Source organism: Chlorocebus sabaeus, chromosome 24, assembly GCF_047675955.1.
Source record: "Chlorocebus sabaeus isolate Y175 chromosome 24, mChlSab1.0.hap1, whole genome shotgun sequence".
Lineage (NCBI taxonomy): Eukaryota > Metazoa > Chordata > Mammalia > Primates > Cercopithecidae > Chlorocebus > Chlorocebus sabaeus.
In genome coordinates this window covers 12,053,315-12,079,187 of record NC_132927.1, presented here as the reverse complement: position 1 = coordinate 12,079,187, position 25,873 = coordinate 12,053,315, and the positions used below count along the sequence as shown (strand labels likewise).

General features: G+C 35.7%; 1 protein-coding gene across 8 annotated transcripts in view; it reads left to right on the top strand.

Moving 5' to 3' along the window:
- Positions 1 to 25,873, top strand: part of RALGAPA1 (Ral GTPase activating protein catalytic subunit alpha 1) — a 276,648-nt gene that overhangs the window by 148,650 nt on the left and 102,125 nt on the right. For all 8 annotated transcript variants that reach the window (XM_007986490.3, XM_007986488.3, XM_037983898.2 and 5 more), the window contains 4 exons: positions 4,816 to 4,874; positions 8,077 to 8,185; positions 9,682 to 9,792; positions 12,302 to 12,370. In XM_007986490.3, the coding sequence (XP_007984681.1) occupies positions 4,816 to 4,874; positions 8,077 to 8,185; positions 9,682 to 9,792; positions 12,302 to 12,370 (348 nt within the window). The remainder of the gene's footprint in view (positions 1 to 4,815; positions 4,875 to 8,076; positions 8,186 to 9,681; positions 9,793 to 12,301; positions 12,371 to 25,873) is intronic.

The window sequence follows — 25,873 nt, the reverse complement described above, 5'->3', positions numbered from 1 at the left end:
AACCCCTGCTTTTTTTTGTTCTCCATTTGCTTGGTAAATCTTCCTCCATCCCTTTATTTTGAGCCTATGTGTGTCTCTGCATGTGAGATGGGTCTCCTGAATACAGCAGACTGATGGGTCTTGACTCTTTATCCAGTTTGCCAGTCTGTGTCTTTTAATTGGAGCATTTAGTCCATTTACATTTAAGGTTAATATTGTTAAGTGTGAACTTGATCATGCCATTATGATATTAACTGGTTATTTTGCTCGTTAGTTGATGCAGTTTCTTCCTAGCCTCAATGGTCTTTACATTTTGGCATGTTTTTGCAATGGCTGGTACCAGTTGTTCCTTTCCATGTTTAGTGCTTCCTTCAGGGTCTCTTGTAAGGCAGGCCTAGTGGTGACGAAATCTCTAAGCATTTGCTTATCTGTAAAGGATTTTATTTCTCCTTCACTTATGAAACTTAGTTTGGCTGGATATGAAATTCTGGGTTGAAAATTCTTTTCTTTAAGAATGTTGAATATTGGGCCCCACTCTCTTCTGGCTTGTAGAGTTTCTGCCGAGAGATCTGCTGTTAGTCTGATGGGCTTCCCTTTGTGGGTAACCCGACCTTTCTCTCTGGCTGCCCTTAAGATTTTTTCCTTCATTTCAACTTTGGTGAATCTGGCAATTATGTGTCTTGGAGTTGCTCTTCTCGAGGAGTATCTTTGTGGCGTTCTCTGTATTTCCTGGATTTGAATGTTGGCCTGCCCTACTAGGTTGGGGAAGTTCTCCTGGATGATATCCTGAAGAGTGTTTTCCAACTTGGTTCCATTTTCCCCCTCACTTTCAGGCACCCCAATCAGACGTAGATTTGGTCTTTTTACATAATCCCATACTTCTTGCAGGCTTTGTTCATTTCTTTTTCTTCTTTTTTCTTTTGGTTTCTCTTCTCGCTTCATTTCATTCATTTGATCCTCAGTCGCTGATACTCTTTCTTCCAGTTCATCGAGTCGGTTACTGAAGCTTGTGCGTTTGTCAGGTATTTCTCGTGTCATGGTTTTCATCTCTTTCATTTCGTTTATGACCTTCTCTGCATTACTCACTCTAGCCATCAATTCTTCCACTTTTTTTCCAAGATTTTTAGTTTCTTTGCGCTGGGTACATATTCCTCCTTTAGCTCTGAGAAGTTTGATGGACTGAAGCCTTCTTCTCTCATCTCGTCAAAATCATTCTCCGTCAAGCTTTGATCCGTTGCTGGTGATGAGCTGTGCTCCTTTGCCGGGGGAGATGCACTCTTTATTTTTTGAATTTCCAGCTTTTCTGCCCTGCTTTTTCCCCATCTTTGTGGTTTTATCTGCCTCTGGTCTTTGATGATGGTGACGTACTGATGGGGTTTTGGTGTAGGTGTCCTTCCTGTTTGATAGTTTTCCTTCTAACAGTCAGGACCCTTAGCTGTAGGTCTGTTGGAGATTGCTTGAGGTCCACTCCAGACCCTGTTTGCCTGGGTATCAGCAGCAGAGGCTGCAGAAGCTAGAATATTGCTCAAGAGCGAGTGTACCTGTCTGATTCTTGCTTTGGAAGCTTCCTCTCAGGGGTGTACTCCACCCTGTGAGGTGTGGGGTGTCAGACTGCCCCTAGTGGGGGATGTCTCCCAGTTAGGCTACTCAGGGGTCAGGGACCCACTTGAGCAGGCAGTCTGTCCCTTCTCAGATCTCAACCTCCTTGTTGGGAGATCCACTACTCTCTTCAAAGCTGTCAGAGTCCTTTGCATCTGCAGAGGTTTCTGCTGCTTTTGTTTATCTGTGGCCTGTCCCCAGAGGTGGAGTCTACAGAGACAGGCAGGTTTCCTTGAGCTGCTGTGAGCTCCACCCAGTTCGAGCTTCCCAGCGGCTTTGTTTACCTACTTAAGCCTCAGCAATGGCGGGCGCCCCTCCCCCAGCCTCGCTGCTGCCTTGCGGTTAGATCGCAGACTGCTGTGCTAGCAATGAGGGACGCTCCATGGGCGTGGGACCCTCCCGGCCAGGTGTGGGATATAATCTCCTGGTGTGCCCACGTGCTCAGTATTGGGGTGGGAGTTACCCGATTTTCCAGGTGCTGTGTGTCTCAGTTACCCTGGCTAGGAAAAGGGATTCCCTTCCCCCTTGCGCTTCCCAGGTGAGGGGATGCCTCACCCTGCTTCAGCTCTTGCTGGTCGGGCTGCAGCAGCTGACCAGCACCGATTGTCCAGCACTCCCTAGTGAGATGAACCCAGTACCTCAGTTGAAAATGCAGAAATCACCAGTCTTCTGTGTCGCTGGCGCTGGGAGTTGGAGACTGGAGCTGTTCCTATTCGGCCATCTTGCTCTGCCCCCCCTCCCAGATTCCCTCTTTTTCTATTGATTGCAGTATCCTCCAGACACAAAAGCTTGAATGCTCATTAGGAGCATATCCTTTTTTGTGTTTAAAACATAAATCTAATGGCATTTTTGTTCTCCTGAGCCACTATAATATTTGACCCTGTTGGTGTTCGTGTCCTTTTCTGAATGTCTCTTTGTCTTTTATTGCACAGATTCTCGCCTAAGTATTCTGACTCCTTAATCGACTAATTTTCTTTTCTCTATTTGCTAAACATATATCCAGTTCAATATTTTACCCTTGTATTTCTTCTTTGCTTTCTCCCCTTTAAATATTTTATTCATTTACATAATTTTAACTAATATTTTAACTTGTCTCAAAATTCATTGTCATATTTTACAAATTATTAAGGATGAATATTTCTCCCTTAGCTTTATTGAGGTAAAATTGACAAAAATTTTGTATATTTAAGGTGTGCAATATGGTGTCTTGATACACATATACAGTGTGATAAAGATCAAGCCAAATAACATATCCATCACCTCACATAGTTACCTTTTTTTGATGAGAAGGAGTAAGAGAAACCAAGATCTACTGTCTTAGCAGGTTTCAAGTGTACGATACTGGTACCTGTAGTCACTGTTAATTGTAGTCACCATGCTGTACATTAAGTCTCCAGAGTTTAGTCAGCCTACGTATTTGAAACTTTGTAACCTTTAACCAACATTTTCCTGTTTCACCCACTCCCTAGCCCCTGCTAACTACCATTGTACTCTCTGCTTCCAAGACTTCAACTTTTTATATTCCACATGTAGGTGAGAACATGCAGTATTTGTCTTTGTCTGCCTCTCATATTTCACATAGCATCATGTCCTCCAGGTTGATTCATATTGTCACAAATGACAAGATTTCCTTCTTTTTAAAGGCTGAGTGGTATTCTATTGTATGTGTATTCATGTATTTGTGTGGGTGTGTCACATTTTCTTTATCCATTAGTCCTTCAAGGGACACTTAGGTTTTTTCCGTATCTTAGCTATTGTAAATAATTCTGCAATGAACATAGCAGTGCACTTATCTCTTTGACATGCTAATTTCATTTCCTTTGGATATATATACCCAGAAGTCCGATTGCTTTGGATTGTATGGACATTTTAATAATTCTGTAATCTATGGACATGGATATGTTTCTATTTATTTCTGTCTTTTTCTGTTTCTTTCATCAGTGTTTTATAGTTTTCCGCATACAGATCTTTTACCTCTTTTGTTATGCGTATTCCTAAGTATTTTGTTGTTTTCGATGCTATTGTTAAATTGGATTATTTTCTTAATTTCTTTTTCAGATAGTTCACTGTTAGTGTAGAGAAACACAACTGATTTTTGTATGTTTTGTTTCCTGCTACTGTACTGAGTTTATTAGTTCTAACAGTTTTTTGGTGGAGTCTGTAGAGTTTTTTATATATTAGATTATGTCATCTGTAGACAGAGACAGCTTTAATTCTTTCTTTCCAGTATGGATGCCTTCTCTTTTTTCTGCCTAATTGCTCTGGCGAGGACTTCCAATACTATATTGAATAGAAGTGGCAAGAGTGGGCATCTTAATCTTGTTCCTAATCTTAAAGTAAAACCTTTCAGCTTTTTGCTGTTGATTATGATGTTATCTGTGGGCTTGTTATGTTGAGGTACACCCTCATTTGTTGAGTTACAACCTCATTCGTTGAGTTTTTATCACGAAAGGATGTCATATTTTTCATGCAAAAAAATTTTATATTTTATCATGAAAGGATATTCATACCTTTGAGCTATGTATTCTACTTAAGTGCTTTTTCTTCACCTATTGACATAATAAGATTTTTGTCCTTTGTTCTGTTAATATGATGTATTAGTTTTATTGCTTTGTATATGTTGAACCATCCTTGCATCATAATGATAAATCCTGCTTAATTATGACATATGACCCTTTTAATTTTCTGGTGAATTTGGTTTGCTAGTATTTTATTGAGGATTTTCGCATCTATATTCATCAGGGATATTGGCCTGTAATTAATTTTTTTTTTCTGGTAATGCTTTTGTTTGACTTTGATGTCAGGGTAATGCTGGCCTCTTAAAATGAGTTTTGAAGTATTCGCTCATCTTCAGTATTTTGGAAATGTTTGAGAAGGATTCTTCTCAGATTCTTTATTTGAAATACTTTGTAGAATTCACTGGTGAAGCCATCTGGTTCTGACTTGTAATGATATTTCTCACAATTTTTAAAACCTTCATACCTATGAGCTATTAATTCTACTTTAATTATCTGCCTTTATCACTCTTCTAATCAGGAAGAAATGTTATTTTTTTGAACATATGCTTTTGGCTATAAATTTCAGAAACTTTAGCTACTTTTATAAATAATATTGGTCTCTTTAATGGTAATATGTACATGAGAACAAAGACTGCTTTAATAACTACTTAGTAAATATTTGTAGAATTAATGAGTGAAAGCTCAGTCATTGCTGTTAACTATTTCCCCCTTATTTTAGGAACTTATAATCAAAACTGTATTAAGCTCGGCAAGAGATGAGCCCTCTGGTCCTGCACGGTAGGTCTTAGACTGAATGTAACTATTCTGTGTTTGGAATATTAGAAGTTGACTGAATTTTTATAGCAGCCCAGATTGTTTTAGATGCATAAAAGCCATTCTGAATTACAATTTTAAGTTACTTGAATGGTTAAGTGTTCTTACTTATTTTCATGATTTAAATACTAACCATTCTTCATAAACAGAATCCTAGTCACCTTTTTCAGTAACTTCACTCTTTATCTCTGAAATGATTTGTTTTAATTTTATTTTATTTAAGTACATTTTGTTTATTATTCAGTTATATTTGTCAGTGTCTTTTATGCAGTACCTTGAAATGCAGTAGCAGGTACCCAATGAATTTTTGTTAAATTGAATTAAAATAAAATATTTTATTATAGAAAGTAATATACCTAAGGAAATAGTATATTTTAATATTTATAAATATTTGATCAAGATTTTTAAAAATAGAATATAAGTCATAGTTTTCGATTTTTTTCTAAATGTCTTAAGAAATAAAAGCTGACATTTTCTCTGTTTTACAAAACCTTTTCAAAAAAAGATTGAGATTTAAATTAGCAGGTTACTAGTAGCATACCATGTTTCTTCTCTTCCCCAAAATAACATTAAGTCATATTTTATATTTCTTGATGCTAATTCTAATAGTACATCATTTGCCGCAACATTAGTCTGTGCTACTACTCCTCAGATCTACATCTCTGTAAAGCTCCCGTTTTCCAGTTATCTACACATTTTTTGACCCAAAGTTCAAAAGGTACAGATCATGGCTTTGATGATTTGGATTCTTATTCTAATTTAAATCTTTTTCCAGCAAATAAAAATAATGTACAGTGAACCATTTGTTTAAATTAAGACATAGCTCCAGTTTTTAAAATTTTAATTGCATATTTTTCTCTCTTAATAGCCAAGCTAACTAAAAACAAATATCTTTGAGAAAATTGTTCTTTTACGCTAATCCCAATTAAGTTTACAAGGATTTTCGTATAATATTGTTTCATTTAATTCTCATCACAATTTTGAGAGTTTAATAGAATCACCCTCTTCTTCCAGTTTTGCTAGCCAGATACCGATGCTTAGAAAGTTAACAGTAAGTCTCTGATAATGCATAACTGGTGGGACGGGGGTGTAGGCAAGCTAGCTAACATTTTTAAAGCCCTTTGTATGTGTGTGCTAGGCACTGTTCTAAGTGCCTTATATTTGTTATCTCTTTGAATTTTGTGATACCTCTATGAGACAGGTATAATTTTCATCCACCTTTTAACAGAAAAGAAAACTAGAACCCAGGGAATTTCAATAATCTGCCCTATCATCTAGATATGACAGAACCCTGGCAGTTTGTCTTCAGAGGCTCATTAGATGCACAATTAAGAAGTGGCAATACCAAGTTTGACCTTAGTGCTTAAAATTGTAGAGCTTTTGCTTTTTGAAAACAAAACAAAACAAAACTATGTTGCTCCTCAAGTGGAAGAATGTGGAAACCTAAAACATAGCTGCCTAGAAGTAGACCTGGGAATCATTAACACAACAACTTGTGTTATGGAGAATATGGAAAAACCCCAGAAGCTGAATTTAAGCATTGTCTCAACTTGTTTTTCTATACCTTTTTAGTATATGTTTTTTTAGAAACATATTCCCAGGCCAGGCATGGTGACTTATGCCTGGAAGCCCAGCACTTTTGGAGGCCGAAAAGAGCGGATCACCTGAGGTCAGGAGTTCAAAACCAGCCTGGCCAACGTGGTGAAACCTCATCTCTACTAAAAATACAAAAAATTAGCCGAGTGTGGTAGTGTAGCCCTGTAGTTCCAGCTACTCAGGAGGCTGAGGCAGGAGAATTGCTTGAACCGGGGAGGTGGAGGTTGCAGTGAGCGGAGATCGTGCCACTGCACTGCAGCCTGGGCAAGACAGAGTGAGACTCTGTCTCAAAAAAAGAAAAAAGAAACTTAATACTCCCAGTCTGAGCAGGAGCAGAGAATTAAGCTATATGCTGGGAATAATCTAGATTATTCTGACATCTTGTGGAGGGGGGTGTAGGAAACTCTACATGCAAGAAAAAAATATATATATCCTTTCTTACCTCCTCGTGTTACAATAAAAATTGTTAAACATTTGTATTCTCAGTCTCTGCCTTTAGTTAGCTGCATCCATGGAGAGCTTTGCTTCACTTCAGAGTTTATTGTTGCTTTAGGATTATAGATGTTTCCATAGCTAAACCCGAAGCTTGGTTAGTTAATGCTACAAATATTACCTAGGATTTATGGATGAACAACAGTAGGGAAAAAATAAAGTAGTAGACTTCATCTAGAAGACTCTCAGGTAATTTTCATAGTAAACAGTTTGGTAGCCTTAACACTCTAGACTAAAAGAAGAGACTTATATAAGTTTCTAAAAAAACATATACTAAATCTACTGTGTTAAGGAAGAAAAATCTGCATTGAATTTTTCTGAAGTTTAGCCTTCCACTGAAATTAAGAATATCAGTATCTGGACATGGCATATATAACAGGATACTAGAAGAAGATGACTGTTTTGAAACTTAGAACCATTATGCATTTTATCAGAAGCTTAAACTTGAACACACTAATAGAGTCCTTACTGATTCTAATCATTAAATAACTCTCTTCAAGCTGACACCCAGCTGAAATTATATTGCTATAGAAATGAAGCTTTGCAATACATTAGGGAACAGGATAAAAATTCTACAAGTTCTGTTTCTGTTGGATTTTAAAATAAGTTACATAAATTTTATGTTCTCAATTTGTTTTAAAAATAATGTGTAGCTAGAAGTGTTAAATTTAAAATATACAAAAATATTTAACATACTCCATCAGCTTCATGTTTTTACTTAAGTTCATTTTGCTGTTGTCAGTCAATAAAATTACACTTTCCATTTTGAAAGCAGGTTACATTTTGTTTGGGAAGGCTTGTAGCAATGTCAGTCTGTTAACATGGATTTTTTAAAAACGTGTGTGGTATCCCAGCCTATAGTCTTCTTAGTAAATTATAATAGAAAATTAGGCTCAGAAGTTTTAGGATTCTGCTTTCTTCATACTTTCTCTTCTTTGGTTACCAGTTAATGTTTAGAGTAACAAGTTCATTAATTCGTTTTAAATCGTGCATGTTCATTCTGTGTCAGTTCATTGTGGGTCATGTTTGTGGTGGTGGTTTCATTTTATGTAACCGTTGTTGTTTGCCTTTTTTGCAGATGTGTAGCACTTTGTAGTTTAGGTATTTGGATTTGTGAAGAACTAGTTCATGAGTCTCATCATCCTCAAATTAAGGAAGCTCTGAATGTGATTTGTGTTTCCTTAAAGGTAAATAAAACTGTTTAGTGAAATATATTAAGATAGTAGAGAATGCATGTTTTTTTCCTCCAAATATTTATTATATCTTGTGTAACATTTAGTAAATGTTTTCATTACTTTATTATTCTTTTATTTTCTTGATCCTGACTCATTCCTTAAAAATTGTTCTATTTCTTGAATTTAGGGTATCTTTATGGTGACTCATTTTTTTTTTTTTTTAATTTATTTATTATTATTAAACTTCAAGTTGTAGGGTACATGTGCACAACGTGCAGGTTTGCTACATATGTATACTTGTGCCATGTTGGTGTGCTGCACCCATCAACTCGTCATTTACATCAGGTATAACTCATGGTGACTCATTTTTATCTCAACTTTTTATGTATTTAGCTTTGCCCCTAAACTATATATGGTAGATGTCTAAAAAAGGAAACCCATGATTTAAAACATATATAGGATTTTTCTGTTTTTCTTTTTTAACTAGTATTTCTGTAACTTACTGCTCTTTGATCTTTATTACCACTCCCTGAATTCTTGAGCTGTTCAGTTTTTTTGCTTTATCTTTTCAAGTTAAGCGCCTTCTTTGTAGGCAGAACAAGATTTTTTCAGTAGTAATAATGTAATTATTTGGAGAGTCTGAATGAATAAATGAGTACTCTTTGTTTATGAAAGGATGCATGATATTATTGTTGTTTTAAGACTTGTAAAAAACCCACAGCACCTGTATAAGACTGTAAACATACAAAGTAGTTAATAAATATTTTTAAATAATAGTTACATGACAGATATTTCTAAAGATTTACTATGAGGCACGTTGCTAGACAGAGTGAGGGATAACAATAGGAAAAATTTATAAATACTAGCTTCAAGATGTTAATAGTAGCTGAAAAAGATTAAAATGAGAATAATAAAACATAAAAACCAGAGAGTACTAAATGGGTATATAATATAAACTGAGTGTATAATATAAACTGCTGATTGAGTTCGGAAGAAACAGAAATCATTTTGACTTAGTTATCAGAGAAGACTGGAAAAGAGGAGACACATTGGGGTTTGAAGTGTGGGTGAAATGTGGACATAGAGAAGCATAAGAAGTTTGTCTTTATGCCATTGGGGAGTCATCTGAGTTTTAAGCATAATGTCAGTATCATAACAGTGCTATAGAAGATTAATTTGGAAGTGTGGTGAATAGTTGATTGGAACGGGGCAAAGATTGATAAAAAGAATAGTGATTTAGAGGCCATTGCATAAATCCGCATAAGAGAAAATGCAACAAAACTTTAATGAGGACAGTCAAACATTACAAAGGAAAATTAAAGTTGTACGTGTCTTTAGAATGTGTTGTGATTTTTTTTATTTTGCAGCTGGAGATTTATCTTAATCACTTATAAATGTAGGATTTATAATCCTACAAATATATGAAATGTAAAAAATTTCAGCAGATAATGCTTTGATGAAAAGTTCATCAAGAAAATTTTTAAAACAATTTTTTTTTGTTATTGCAGTTTACTAATAAAACAGTAGCCCACGTGGCTTGTAACATGCTTCACATGCTGGTTCATTATGTACCTAGACTTCAGATTTACCAGCCTGATTCTCCCTTGAAAATTATTCAAGTAAGTAATTTCTCATTTATTTATTATGACCTTGTTAAATTTTTTTTAGATTTGGATACTTTGAATTGTAAAATTATTTAATAGTTTAAAATTTTTTTTACATAGCTAAATAATGGCTACCCATCATGCTTTTTTGTGGTATCAAAGTTCTTGATAGTTCCCTTGTCTTTTATGTTAGAAGACTGTATTCCTGGTTTTGGACAAAGTAAAAGCACTAGAAACAATTTATTAGGCCAAGCCCAGTGGCTTATGCCTGTAATCCAGGCACTTTGGGAGACTTTAAGTTGGAAGGATCGCTTGAGGCCAGCCTAGGTAACATAGCAAGACCCTGTCTTAACAAACAGTTAAACAAAAAACAATTTATTAGTTGTAGTGAAAATTATGTGTAAACCTATGTCATTGTCTTCATAAACATACATGTTGCTTCATTCCCGCTTCATTCCCTCTTAAGTAGGGAAAACATACCATCATTCCAGTTAGCAAAATCAGGACATTATTTTTTTTCTTTTTTCTTTAGCCAGTCATTTGTGAATTTTTGTTCATTCTAATTTGTTATCTCCTGTGCTTCCTGCAACACCTGACATACTTCAGTCCTTCATTATTTCTTTCTTGAGATATTGGTGTTGCCTCCTTCTGGTTTTTGTGGTCTTGCTCTTAAAGTCATCATTCACATTTACATGGCTCTTACCATATCACGTACCCGGAAAAAAAAAAAAAAAAAAAAAAAAAAGGACTGATTTTCCTTTGACTGTAAAATGAAGCCCAAATTCTTTAGCTGTGAATTCAGGGCCTCCACAGGAGAACTCAACTGGTTTTTTAAGAATCATATACAGATTCCTTTGAAACGCCATGTTGTTCAGGCAAATGAATCTGCTTATCATCACTTAAACATACCCCTGGCTTTCTTCCTCCTATCTGAAATGCTTTGCTTCTCTTCTCTAGTGCCCTCATCTTTCAGTGATTGGCTTAAATACCATCTCCTCAAAAAATAAAAATCCCCATCTGCTCTCCCTAACTAGAATTTATCATTCTTATCTTCCTGTCTTTATAACATTTTTAGGAAAGATGAGAACTCATATTTATTAAACACCTACCATGTACCAGTCACCTTTTCATATGATATCTCATTTAATTCTTAGAAGTTTTTTGAGATAGATTATTCCCTTCCCTGTCGCTAATCTCCCCCCTTATTTAAGATGAGAGAACTGAGGATTTAATAACTATATGAGAGTCATAAGCTAAGAGAACAGGACTCAGACCCAAGTCTGTAAGATTTCAAAGTTCATGCTTTTCCCACTCAGTCATCTTACCAGCCTCTGTTACAGCACTGAATGTAGTAAGTATCGCACTAGTGAGTAAAATCTTTGTCTGTATAAAGTGTATTTAGAGGAATTTTCTACTTACTGCATTGAGGCAATAATTTCTAAAAATGTAATAGCATACAATACAACGAAAATAAAAATACAATAAATATATACCTATACATTTTTAACATGCACATAAAAAAATTAAATGAGACTAAATGATTTCCGGGGTAAATGATAACACTGTATATGAAGATTTTGCCTTTTTTTAAGTAATGTCTTTTTCATTTACTTTGTATTCTGTACTTTATATTTATTCAAATAATATTCGGTGTATGATATATGTTAATTTAAAAAGCCACATTTGGCTGGGCACGGTGGCTCATGCCTATAATCCCAGCACTTTGGGAGGCCGAGGTGGGCGGATCACCAGAGGTTGTGAGTTCGAGACCAGCCTGGCCAACGTGACGAAACCCCGTCTCTACTAAAAATACAAAAATTAGCTGGGCGTGGTGGCCCACACCTGTAATCCCAACTACTCAGGAGGCTGAGGCAAGAGAATCACTTGAACCGAGAGCCGAGATCACTCGACTACACTCCAGCCTGGGTGGCTGAGTGAGACTCCGTCTCAAAAAAATAAATAAAAAGTCACATTATTTTAAAAAGCCGTGTGTGTGTGTGTGTGTGTGTGTGTGTGTGTGTGTTTAAATAAAAGGCCTGGAAAGGCAATAGAGTAGATTTCTTCAGGTGACTGGATTACAGTGGTTTTTTGTTGTTTTGAGACAGGGTCTCTGTCACCCAGGCTCCCAGAGTGGGTATGGGCCAGCCACTGTGCCCAGCCTATGATGGTTTTTATTAGTCTTTTTCTTATCTGTATCTTTTAATTTTTCTATAATGAACATATATTTTCTGTGTGTTTATACATATTGATTTACCCCGTTGAATTGGGAAGAAACCCATTTATGGTTGACACAATATATATAATTTTGGTTCCATACATGAGGATTATAAATAATTGATAGTTAAGTGTACTTGAAAAGCTTGCCTATTAAGCATTACTTTGAAATAACAGTGTTAATGTGTTTAGAATAAATTTGCAGCAGTAGGTTTTGTATCACTTCAGAATTTAACAATTCAGTTTCAGAATGTACCATTAATTTGACATATATAGAGCTCCTTTTTAAAAAATTTTTTTTTGCTTACAGATCCTAATAGCTACTATCACCCATCTTTTACCAAGTACAGAAGCTTCATCTTATGAAATGGACAAGAGGGTAATTTAAATTTTGTTTGATGATTAATATGTGGTTATTTAGTAAAGTATTTGTATTTTAAAACTTTAATGGTATGTGTATTTACATGGTAAAAATTTATCTTTGTTCAGAATCAACTATAGTGTGAAATGTCTTTCTGTTATGTAAGTATAACTAAATTATATTTTGGTTCACATTTCATTGCCATTTGATAAAATCTTTGAGTCTCAAGATTGTAAGGAACCTTAGAGGACATTCTGTCTACCTCTATTTCACTACATTCTGCCAAATTGTGTTCTTACCTATGCCTGAAGATTATTAATTCTGAGGAATTCATCACCTCTAAAGGCAGCCACTTGTTTTTGTATAGATAGAAAGTAAAGATATAATATATAGAGATATGTCACTTAAAAGAAGACATCTCCTCTGTCTGCCAAAACATTCTATTAGGTGTCATTTACCTCAGTAAATTTATTATAAGGGTTCTTTAATTTTTTCAGATATTATATTTACCAGTTCTGGAGTTTCTTTTTGTTTTGTTTTGTTTTTAAGTTTTCATATCTTACCTGAAATTCTGCATTTCTTCATCAGTTATATACATCTTCTCTTATAGATACTTTAACATATTTATAATAATTAAAATAGAGTCCTTGACTACTAAATCCAGTATCTGTGTCATCACTAACTCCGTTTCTATTGAGTTTTTTTCCTGTTGACTATGAGTTTCATTTTCCTGTTATTATGTCTATTTTTTAATTAAATGCCTGACATTATACATAAATGTTGTAGAGACTGTAGGTCTGTGCTGCTCACTATGGTAGCTGCTAACTGCTTATTGCTTTCAGTTTACATTAAATTTAAAGTTCACATGAAAAATGTAATTCCTTGTTTGCAAATACCAAGTGCTCAATAGCCACATGGGCAAATATAGACCATTTTCATCATTGCACAAAGTTCTATCAGACAAGGCTGCTCTAGATTCTATTAGTTTCCTCTGAGAATTATTCTCATCTCTTCCCATGTCACATCTCAATCTTGAGTTCTATTCTCCAGGTCTCCCCTTAACCATATTGTTTTGAAATCTCAAGTATGTTTTATTTACTGCTTATGTTCTTATTAATTTACAGAAATCTGAAGCTGTAGTTATGTTTCTGGACCTATTCCTAGTTATTTTCTTGTGTGGCATACATGAGGCTTTTATACTTTTTTCCTTTCTTACTGTCGGCCATTATCATTTCTTACTGACTTCATGTGTTTACTGCAAAACTTTTATTCTTTCCCTTTATATTCAGTTTAAACACCGTTTGAACAGATTGTTTAGCTCTTGATAAATACTTCATCATCATCTTCTTCATCTTTAAAAGAGACATATACTCCATTTTTATTTTTTTGATTTAAAATTTTTAAAATTTTTTTGAGGCAGAGTCATCTTACTCTGTCACCCAAGCTGGAGTACTGTGGCGCAGTCTCAGCTCACTGCAACCTCTGCCTCCCAGGTTCAAGCGGGTCTCGTGTCTCAGCCACTCAAGTAACTGGGATTACAGGTGTACACCACCATGCCTGGCCAATTTTGTATTTTCAGTAGAGATGTGTGTGTGTAGGGGGCAGGGTCGCATCATCTTGGCCAGGCTGGTCTCAAACTCCTGGCCTCAAGTGATCCACCTGCCTCAGCCTCCCAAAGTGCTGGGATTACAGGCATGAGCTACCTCATCTGGACTCCATTTTTAGCAAAGTGTCCTTCACTTTAGTGTCGCAGGCTATGGTCTAGAATTCCAAATCCAGTTTATGAATAATATCTGGATAACTAATTGTTCATCTTTTTCTATATCATCTTTGTCTTCCAGAAATCTAGCTATTAATATGAAAAAGCTATACTTCTAAGTTTTTGCTTTCTTGCCCACTAAATTTATTAAACTTTTTTTTATCATAAAATATGAGTGTGGCATTCTGCTAGGCACTAAACAGAGATAAACATGATACTCCCTGTTCTCATGGAATTTAAAAATTAGAGACACAAATGAGGCAACACAATGTAATAAATACTTAGTATAAAAAGTAGAAAAATGTGTAAGATACCAGGTAGAATAGAGAAAGAAGTAATTAACTATTGTGGAAGGGCTTATTTAGGAAAAATTCTTTTAAAGTTAAATAGAGACATAAATAGAGACAAGAAGTAGAATCAGAAACTTATTCCAAGTGGTGTGAATAGCATGTGTAAACCTGGGGACTATGAAATAGTATGGTTTGTTTTGGAGAAACAACTAGGCTGTTCCATATTTTAGAATGTGAAGTGAATGGTTAAGAGCTAGGAAAATGAAACTTTTAAGATAGGAAGGGGCCAGATAATGAAGGGCCTTGGATGCCACACTGTGAACGTGGGATTTCTATGAAAGTGACTTTTTCGAAGGGTTTTTATTTTAAAATATGACCAGATTTGTGAGAAATCACTTGAGAAAATGTGAAAGTTGACTTAAAAGTCAAATATGGTGATTATTATTAAAATCATCTTTATAAGAAAGGATGATGCTCTGAACTAAGGCTAAAGGAATAGAGAACAGGTACACAGAAAGTCGAGTCCACAACCAAGGTAAGGAATACAGGAAGGAGCAGCTTTGTTGGAACAGTGAGTTTCAGTTTTAAGTTTGTTGCATGTAAAAAGTAATATCCAGATGGAGACCACCAGCAAAGCAATTATATACCTGATTAGAAAATTTGATGCTGAAAATAAAATTATTGGCATTGTCAGTACTTGAGTAGTATTAACATTGTGAGAATACATGAGATCACTTAAGGCAATATAGTAGAGTAAGATGAGTCAGCAAAGTATAGCACATTGAAGAATAACAGTTAAGGAGAAGGCAGAGAAAGATGATTCAGTAAAAGTGACTGAAAGGCCTAGTAGGAAACCTAGGAAGAACACCAGGTCTAGGAGAGAGTAATCACGTAGAAGACAAAATCAAATCATCCTGAAAATACTTTTTTGATCTCAGATTTTATTCATTCTTTTTTTTTTTTTTTTTTTTTGAGACAGGATCTCACTCTGTCACCCAGGCTGGAGTACAGAGGTGCAATCTGGGTTCACTGCAACCTTCACCTCCCACACTCAAGTGATCCTCCCACCTCAGCCCCCAAAATGGGACCACAGGTGTACACCACCATGCTGAGCTAATTATTGTATTTTTAGTAGTGTGAGTCACTGTGCCCAGCCTATCATTCACTCTTCTTTTTTTTTTTTTTTTTTTTTTTGAGATAGAGTCTCGCTTTGTTGCCCAGGCTGGAGTACTGTGGCACAATCTCGGCTCACTGCAGCCTCCACCTCCTGGGTTCAAGCAATTCTCCTGCCTCAGCCTCCCAAGTAACTGGGACTAGAGTAGCTGGGACTACAGACACATGCCACCACACCTGCTAGTTTTTTGGTTTTTGTTTTTTGGGGTTTTTTTGTATTTTTTGTAGAGACAGGGTTTCACCATATGGGCCAGGCTGGTCTTGAACTCCTGACCTCGTGATCCACTCGCCTCGGCCTCCCAAAGTGTTGGGTTTACAGGCGTGAGCCACCCTACCCAGCCTCAAATATGCTTTATCTTAAACATCTTATTTATTTATTTATTTAGAGACGGAGTCTTGCTCTGTCGCCCAGGCTGGAGTGCAGTGGCGTGATCTCAGCTCACTGCAACCTCCACCTCCCAGGTTCAAGCAGTTCTCCTGCCTCAGCTTCCCTAGTAGCTGGGGCTACAAGCATATACCACCATGCCCGGCTAATTTTTGTATTTTTGTTGGAGATGGGGTTTCACCATATTGGCCAGGCTGGTCTCGAATTCCTGACCTCAGGTGATCCACCTGCCTGGACCTCCCAAAGTGCTAGGATTACAGGCATGAGCCACCACACCTGCCCTTAAACGTCTTTAGAATTACATTCCTCTCTGTGTGATAAACATCAGAATATTACCTAAATCCACTGGTTCTTCTCCACTGTGTTGCATTCCAGTATCTTCTAATTTTTTTGAATTGGGTTTTTTTTATCTTTTATTGGAAGCTTGCACACTACGTATGGACAAATAGATATATTGAAGCATTTTAATTGTGTTATTATTTCTCTAGGAACTCTTAATCTCATGTAAGCCACCAGTATAGGGAGGTATTTATCAGCATGGTATTCAGATTGCTGCTCCTTACCTCAAATGTTTAAGAATTTGAATAAACTGTATATGGGCCAGGAGTTTTTAGACTTCTCAAATGGCTCATTGTCATTGGTGAATATGGGCTTGGGCTAACAAGTTTTAAAAGATAAATTCAATAAAAATAAAGCAAAAAGAACATTTATATAGTGATTTTTTTAAAAAATCACGTGCCAGCAGTGTGTACTTTATATGCATTATTTCAATGTCAAAACAACTTTATAATCTTGATAAATATTTTTTAATCCCTATTCTTCATAGAGAATTGAGCCTTAGAAAGGTTAAGTTGCCTAAGGTCACTCAATTGTTACTAGATAATCAGAGCCAAGACTGGAATCTGTGCTTGACAGATAGATGCCAACATTCATATTGTTTTTAGTTAGAAACATCAGTTGAGAGCTTCCATTTGAGTTTTATGGTGGAATTGTTTTCTTTTAACATAATTTCAAGTTTATAGAAACATTGATAGTACAAAGAATTCTTTATATTGGTTCACCACATTTGCTGTATCCCTTTGTATGTAGTATGAAATACAGAGAGAAATGTATTACTGCTGACTACTTTATTGCATTTTTCCTAAAATCAAGCAATTCTCTTATATAACCACAAAATAGTTATCAACATGAGGAAATTAGCATTAGTATTAGTGATACATTTGTATTATATAGATATTTCACTAGTTGTCTCACTAATGTCCTCTAGGGCAAAAGAAATTCCCAAATTATGCCTTACATGCAGTCATAATGTCTCTTTAGCCTTCTATAATATGGAACAGGTTCTTAACCTTTCTATATTTCTTGACCTTGACATTTTAAAGAATATAGTCTAGTTACTGTATAAAATGTCCTGCATTTTGGCTTTGTGTTTCAGCACGATTAGGTTTGTCATTATTGGATTTAAATTAGGCATATTTGGCAGGAATACCTCAGAAGATTTTGTGTACCTCTTAATACATTTTATCAGGTGTCACAGATGTCAGTTTGTTTCATTACTGATTGGTGCTAACTTTAGTCAAATGATTAAGGTTGTGTCTGCCAGGTGTTTCCACTGTAAAGCTACTATTTAACCCTTTTCAATGAATTAGTATTTGTTAGACAATACTTTGAGACTATACTATATAAATATTTGGCTCCTTAAATTTCCACTAACTGGTTTTGCTAATCATTAATGACTCTTACCAGAAACAATTATTGTTTCAGTAGCTGCCAAATGATGATTTCCTAATTCATCATCCTTTCTACATTCATTAGTTAGCTTTCTGCTTATAAGGAAGAGCTCTCCTTTCTTTCTTATTCATCTTATTTCAGTGTGGGCTCATGATTGTGATTTTATGCAATGATTTGTAATCCTTAACTATTATTTATTTTGGTGCTCAAAATGTCTCATGCTTAGCCAGTGGGAGCCCCTTCAAAGTGGCTTCTTTTTCATAAATTCCCATTATTTTGGGGGCATGCTTTTAATTTCTGTCAGCACACAATTTTCCAGACTCACTTTGTGCTTTCCCTGTCCCAGCCCTGAAATTACCCATTTCCCCAAGAAACTCTGCTTCCATTAAGTGGCAAATGGTATTTAGAAATCAATATCTAAGAACTAGGCATGCACATTGCTATTGGGGTATCTTTTCTTAAGGCCCCTTTGGCAGATACAGCTAGGAAATACATAACACGTACACACACACACACACACCCATCTCTATGTCTGCTATAGACTGAATGTTTGTGTGTCTCCTGAAGTTCATATATGGAAATACTAATGCCCAGTGTCATGGGATTTGGAGGTGGGGCCTTTGAGAGGTAATTAGGTCATGAGGATGAAGCCCTCATCAATGGGATTAGTGCCCTTATAAGAAGAGAACTATATCCACCGTGTGAAGATACACTGGAAGGTGGTCATCTACAAGCCAGAAGAGGACCCTCACAGATACTGAATTGACTGCCACCTTTATCTTCATCTTTCTGGCTTTCAGAACTGTGAGGAATAAATTTCTCTTGTTTAAGCCACCCAGTGTATAGTATTTGTAATGCCAGCACGGGTAGAATAAGACGGATTCTAATTAAAAGTATTAAAAACCTTGAGTTCACACTGACACCTCCAATTCTTATTTTATTTTATTTTATTTTATTTTACTTTACTTTAAGTTCCAGGATACATGTGCAGAATGTGGAGGTTTGTTACATCAGTAGACATGTACCATGGTGTTTTGCTTCTCCTGTCAACCCATCACCACATGCGTTAGCTATTTGTCCTGATGTTCTCCCTCCCCTTCCCCCGCCGACAGGCCCTGGTCTGACACCTCCACTTCTTTTTTTTTTTTTTTTTTTTTGATGTAGAAAACTTTATTATTATTGTTATTGTTATGGTTGTGGTTATTTTTCACTGTGCCTTCCTCAGCACTGTAAGTCCGAAAGAGCCCTTTTGCAAAATTTCATCTTTTTCTTGTTAATAATAGAGATCACTGTGCCTCTAAATGGTGTTTGGTCAGTGAGTTTTGTAATCTTTTTTTTTAAATTTATTTATTATTATTATTATTATACTTTAAGTTCTAGGGTACATGTGCATAACGTGCAGGTTTGTTACATATGTATACTTGTGCCATGTTGGTGTGCTGCACCCATCAACTCATCAGCACCCCTCAACTCGTCATTTACATCAGGTATAACTCCCAATGCAATCCCTCCCAACACCTCCACTTCTAATCCAACACCACGAGATTCAGTCCATCCTTCCCCGTTTTCCTTATTTGTAACTCCCTGCTCCAGCAATGAAAAATCTGGTTTCCATATTGATTATTTATCTGGATATGTTTAGTTCTTTGTGCTGTTCTATTTTAAAAAATTATTAACTTATGCCTCTTTATAGTTAAGAGTTCTTATTGTCTTTACCAAGAGAGATTATTGTTTGAAAAATGTGTTCATAAGTTACTTGGGTTACTTCCTATTCCCCCTTTCCCACTTCAGTATGTTTATATAATTAACTTGAAATTCAGTTCAGGTCACTTTTTTCTGTTTGTATGCAGTGTAGGGTCTTTCCTCCATCTCTGTTGTTTTTATTTTTTTAGTCTATGGTTCATCCATCCTATGATTATTTTTTCACAAATGAACAGATGCACGTATATTGTCTTTTATTCCTTGTTTGTTACACATAAGCCTAGATAGTCTTTGCTTTGGATTTTTCACTTGACAGTGTATCTTGGAAATTCATAATACGTAAGTTCATAGAGATCTTCCCCATCTTTTTATTTATTTGAAATTTTTCTGGGTACATAGTAGGTGTATATATTTATAGAGTGCATGTAATATTTTGACACAGACATACAGTACATAATACATCAGGGTAAATGGGGTATTCTTCACCTCAAGCACTTATCTTTTCTGTGTGTTACAAAATAATCCAATTATATGTTTTTAGTTATTTTTAAGTGCACAATTCAGTTATTTTTTGCTGTAGTTACTCTGTTTTGCTAGCAAATATTTTATTCATTCTATTTTTTTAGAACCTATTAACCATCCCCACTTACCCCGTACTCCCCACTGCCCTTCCTAGTCTCTGGTAATCATCATTCTACTCTCTATCTCCATGAGTTCAATTGGTTTCATTTTTTTCTCCCACAGATCAGTGAGAGCATGCAATGTTTGTCTTTCTGTGCCTGACTTATTTCACTTAACATAATGACTTCCAGTTCCATCTATCTTGTTGCAAATGACAAGATCTCATTCTTTTTTATGGCTAAATAGTACTCCATTGCATATATGTACAACATTTTCTTCATTCATCTGTTGATGGACATTTAGGTTGGTCCCAAATTTTGGCTATTGTAAATAATACTGCAATAAACGCGGGAGTGTATATATCTCTTAGATATGCTGATTTCCTTTCATTTGGGTATATACCTAGCAGTAGGATTACTGGATCATATAGCAGTTCTCTTTTTTTTTAGTTTTTTGAGGAACCTCCAAACTGTTCTGCATAGTGGTTGTACTAACATAACATTCCCACCAACAGTGTATGAGGGTTCCCTTTTCTCCACTTCCTCGCCAGCATTTATTGCCTGCCTTTTGGATAAAACCCATTTTATTTATTTTTATTATTATTATTATACTTTAAGTTCTAGGGTACATGTGCACAACTTGCAGCTTTGTTACATATGTATACATGTGCCATGTTGGTGTGCTGCACCCATTAACTCGTCATTTATGTTAGGTATATCTCCTAATGCTATCCTTCCCCCATCTCCCTACCCCACCACAGGCCTCAGTGTGTGATGTTCCCCATCCTGTGTCCAAGTGATCTCATTGTTTAGTTCCCACCTATGAGTGAGAACATGCAGTGTTTGATTTTCTGTCCTTGAAGTAGTTTGCTCAGAATGATGGTTTCCAGCTTCATCCATCTCCCTACAAAGGACATGAACTCATCCTTTTTTATGCCTGCATAGTATTCCATGGTGTATATGTGCCACAGTTTCTTAATCCAGTCTCTCATTGATGGACGTTTGGGTTGGTTCCAAGTCTTTGCTATCGTGAATAGTGCCGCAATAAACATTAAGTGTGCATGTGTTTTTATAGCAGCATGACTTACAATCCTTTGGGTATGTACCAAGTAATGGGATGGCTGGGTCAAATGATATTTCTAGTTCTAGATCCCTGAGGAATCGCCACACTGTCTTCCACAATGGTTGAACTAGTTTACAGTCCCACCAACAGTGTAAAAGTGTTCCTAGTTCTCCACATCCTCTCCAGCATCTGTTGTTTCCTGACTTTTTAATGATCACCATTCTAACTGGTGTGAGATGGTATCTCATTTTGGGAGAAAAACCATTTTAACTGAGGTGAAATGATATCTCATTGTATTTGGTAGTTTTGATTTACATTTCTCTGATGATGTTGAGCATCTTTTCATATGTGTTCATATGAACTTGTTTTCATATGTTCATATGAACATATTAACTTGTTTTCCTTATTTATGTCTTCTTTTGAGAAATGTCTATTCAGATCTTCTGCCCATTTTAAATCAAATTATTAGAATTTTTTCTGTAGTGTTGTTTGAATTCCTTGTATATTCTGGTTATTAATCTCCCTAGTCAGATGGATACTTTGCAAATATTTTCTCCCCTTCTGTGGGTTGTCTCTTCACTTTGTTGACCATTTACTTTGCCGTGCAAAAGCTTTTTAACTTAATGTGATCCAATTTGTTCATTTTTATTTTAGTTGCCTGTGCTTGTAGGGTATTACTCCAGAAATCTGCCCAGTCCAATGCCCTCAAGTTTCCCCAGTATTTTCTTGTAGTAGTTTCATAATTTGAGGTCTTAGATTTAAGTCTCTAATGCTTTTGGATTTGAGTTTTATATATGGCAAGAGTTATGGGTCTAGTTTTGTTCCTCTGCATATAGATAACCCCAGTTATCTCAGCATCATATATTGAAGAGACTGTCCTTTCCATAATGTATGTTATTTGCCTTTGTTTAAAATGACTTCACTGTAGATGTACGATTTGTTTCTGGGTTGTCTATACTGTTCCATTGGTCTTTGTGTCCATTTTTATGCCAGTTCCATACTGTTTTGGTAATTATAGCTCTGTAGTATTATATGAAATCAGATAATGTGAGTCTTCCAGTTTTGTTCATTTTACCTAGGACAGCTTTGACTGTTTTGGGGTCTTTTATTGTTCCATGTAAATTTTAGGATTGTTTGTTCTGTTTCTATAAAGAATGTCATTGGCATTTTGATAGGGATTGCATTGAACCTATAGATTGATTTGGGTAGTATGGACATGATTGTTGAAAATAATGATTCTTTCAATACATGGACATGGAATAGCTTTCCATTGTTTAGTGTCTTTTTCAATTTCTTTCATCAGTGTTTTACAGTTTTTATGGTAGAAATCTTTAACTTCTCAGATTAAGTTTATTCCCAACTATTTAATTTCACTTGTAGCTATTGTAAATGGCATTACTTTCTTAATTTCTTTTTCAGACTGTTCACTGTTGGCACATAGAAATGCTACTGATTTTTGTATGTTGATTTTGTATCCTGCAACTTTACTGAATTTGACTTTGTTTATCAGTTCTAATAGTTTTTTGATAGAGTCTTTAGGTCTTTCCAAATAAAAGATCATATCATCTGCAAACAAGGATAATTTGATGTCTTCCTTTCCAATTTGCATACCCTTTATTTCTCTCTCGTCTGCTTGCTCTAGCTAGGACTACCAGTACTATGTTGAATAATAGTGGTGAAAGTGGACACCTTTGTCTTGTTCTAGATCTTAGAGGAAAGGATTTCAGTTTCTCTCCATTCAGAATGATACTAGCTGTGAGTCTGTCATATATGGCTTTTATTATGTTGAGATATGTTCCTTCCCAGTTTTTTGGGGGTGTAGGGAGGAGGTGTTCATCATGAAGGGATGTTGAATTTATCAGATGCTTTTTTCAGCAGCAACTGCAATTATCACAAAGGTTTTTGTCCTTCATTTTGTTAATAAAATGTATCACATTGATTGATTTGTATATGTTGAATCATCCTTGAATCCCTGGGATAAATCTCCCTTGGTCATGATGAGTGATCTTTCTAATGTATTGTTGAATTTGGTTTGCTAGTATTTTGTTCAGGATTTCTGTGTCAATGTTCATCAGGAATATTGGCCTGTAGTTTTCTTTTTGTAGATGTCTTTTGTTTTAGAGAGAATGAGTTTGGAAATACTTCCTCCCCTGTTTTTCAGAATATTTCAGAAGGATTGGTATTAGTTCTTTAAATGTTTGGTAGAATTTAGCAATGAAACCACTGGGTCCTGGGCCTTTCTTTGGTGACAGACTTATTATTATAGCTTTAATCTCGTTATATGTTACTGGTCTGTTCAGGTTTTACATTTCTTCATGGTTCAATCTTAATAGGTTGTATGTGTCTAGGAGTTTATCCATTTCTTCTAGGTTTTCCAGTTTATTGGCATATAGTTGATCATAGTAGCCTGTCTGTTGATCTTCTGATTTCTGCTATATCAGTTTTTAATGTCTCCTCTTTCATTTCTGATTTTATTTTGGTCTTGTTTCTTTTTTTCTTAGTGGCTAAAGGTTTATCAATTTTGTTTATCCTTTTAAAAAATCAATTTTTATTTCATTTCCCAATTTTTCATTTCATTGATCTTTTGTATTTTTGCCATTTCAGTTTTATTTATTTCTGCTCTGATCTTTATTATTTTTCTTCTGCTTACTTTGGGTTTGGTTTGCTCTTGCTTTTCTGGTTCTTTAAGATGCATTGTTAGGTTGTTTATTTGAAGTTTATCTGCTTTTTTGATGTAGGTGCTTATAGCTATAAACTTCCCTCTTAGTACTGCTTTCACTGTATCCTATAGGTTTTGATATGTTGTGTTTTTATTATTTGTTTCCAGATATTTTTCAGTTTTTTTCTTAATCTCTTCATTGACCCACAGATCATTCAGGAAGATATTGTTTAATTTCCTTTTTTTTTTTTTTCTTTTGAGACAGAGTCTCAGGCTGGAGTACAGTGGCACAATCTCGACTCACTGCAAGCTCCGCCTCCCAAGCTCACACCATTCTCCTGCCTCAGCCTCCCAAGTAACTGGGACTACAGGCATCTGCCACCACACCCAGCTAATTTTTTGTATTTTTAGTAGAGACAGGGTTTCACTGTGTTAGCCAGGATGGTCTCAATCTCCTGACCTCATGATCCACCCACCTCAGCCTCCGAAAGTGCTGGGATTACAGGTGTGAGCCACCGAACCCCGCCAATATTGTTTAATTTCTAAGTGTTTGTATAGTTTCCAAAGTTCCTCTTATTTTTGATTTCTAGTTTTATTCCATTGGGGTCAGAGAAGATACTTAATATTATTTCAGTTTTTAAAAATATATTCAGACTTATTTTTTGGCCTAACATGTGGTCTATCCTTTAGAATGTTATATATGTTGAGGAGAAAAATGTGCATTCCACAGCCATTGGATGAAATGTTCTGTAAATATCTATTAGGTCCATTTGGTCTATACTACACATTAAGTCCAACGTCTCTGTTGATTTTCTGTCTGGATGAAATGTCCAATGCTGAAAGTGGGGTGTTTAAGTCTTCAGCTATTATTGTATTGGCATATATCTCTCTCTTTAGCTCTAATAATATTTGCTTTATATATCAGGGTGCTCCAGTGTTGAGTGCATACATACTTATAATTGTTTTATCCTCTTGGTGAATTAACCCCTTTATTATTACATAATGACCATTTTTGTCTTGAAATCTATTTTGTCTGATGTAAGTGTAACTACTTCTGCTTTTTTGGTTTCCATTTGCGTAAAACATCTTCATCCCTTTATTTTCAGTATATGTGTGTCTTTACAGGGCAAAGTATGTTTCTTGTAGGCAACAGATCATTGGGTTTTATTTTTTTAATCCGTTCAGCCACTCTCTCTTTTGATTGAGTTTAGTCTATTTACATTCAGTGGTTTTTATTTTTTATTCTTTTTTCTTTCTTTCTTTCTTTCTTTTTTTTTGAGATGGAGTCTCACTCTGTCACTCCGGCTGGAGTGCAGTGGCACAATCCCAGCTCACTGCAGCCTCTACATCCTGGGTTCAAACAATTCTCTTGTCTCAGCCTTCCAACTAGCTGGGACTATAAGCACACACCACCACACCTGGCTAATTTTTAGTTTTTTAATAGTCTTAGGATTTCACCATGCAGGCCAGGCTGGTCTCAAACTCCTGACCTCAGGTGATCTGCTTACCTCAGCCTCCCAGAGTGTTGGGATTACAGGTGTGAACCACCATGCCCAGCCTCAGTGATATTATTGATAAGTAGGTACTTACTCCTCCCACTTTGTTATTTATTTTCTTGCTGTTTTTCAGGCTTGTCATCCTTCTTTCCTTCCTTCCTGTTCTCCTTTTAGTGAAAGTGATTTTCTCTGGTAGTATGGTTTTGTTTCTTGCTTTTTATTTTTTGTGTATCCATTGTATGTGTTTATATTGGAGGTTACCATAAGGCTTACAAGTAATATCTTATAACCCATTATTTTAAACTAATGACAACTTGACACTGACTGCATAAACAAACAAGCAAAAAGAAAATAACAACTCTACATGTTAACTTCATCCCCCTGCTTTGTAACTTTTTATTCTTTCTATTTATATCTTATTGTGCTGTCCATGTCTTGAAAAGTTGTTGTTGTTATTATTTTTGTTTGGTTCATCTTTTCATCTTTCTACTTCAATATGAGTAGTTTACACACTACAATTACAGCGTTATAATATTCTGTGGTTTTCTGTTTACTTACTATCACCAGTGGGTTTTGGACCTTCAGATAATTTCTTAATGCTCATTAACATTCTTTTCTTTCAGACTGAAGAAATCCCTTTAGCA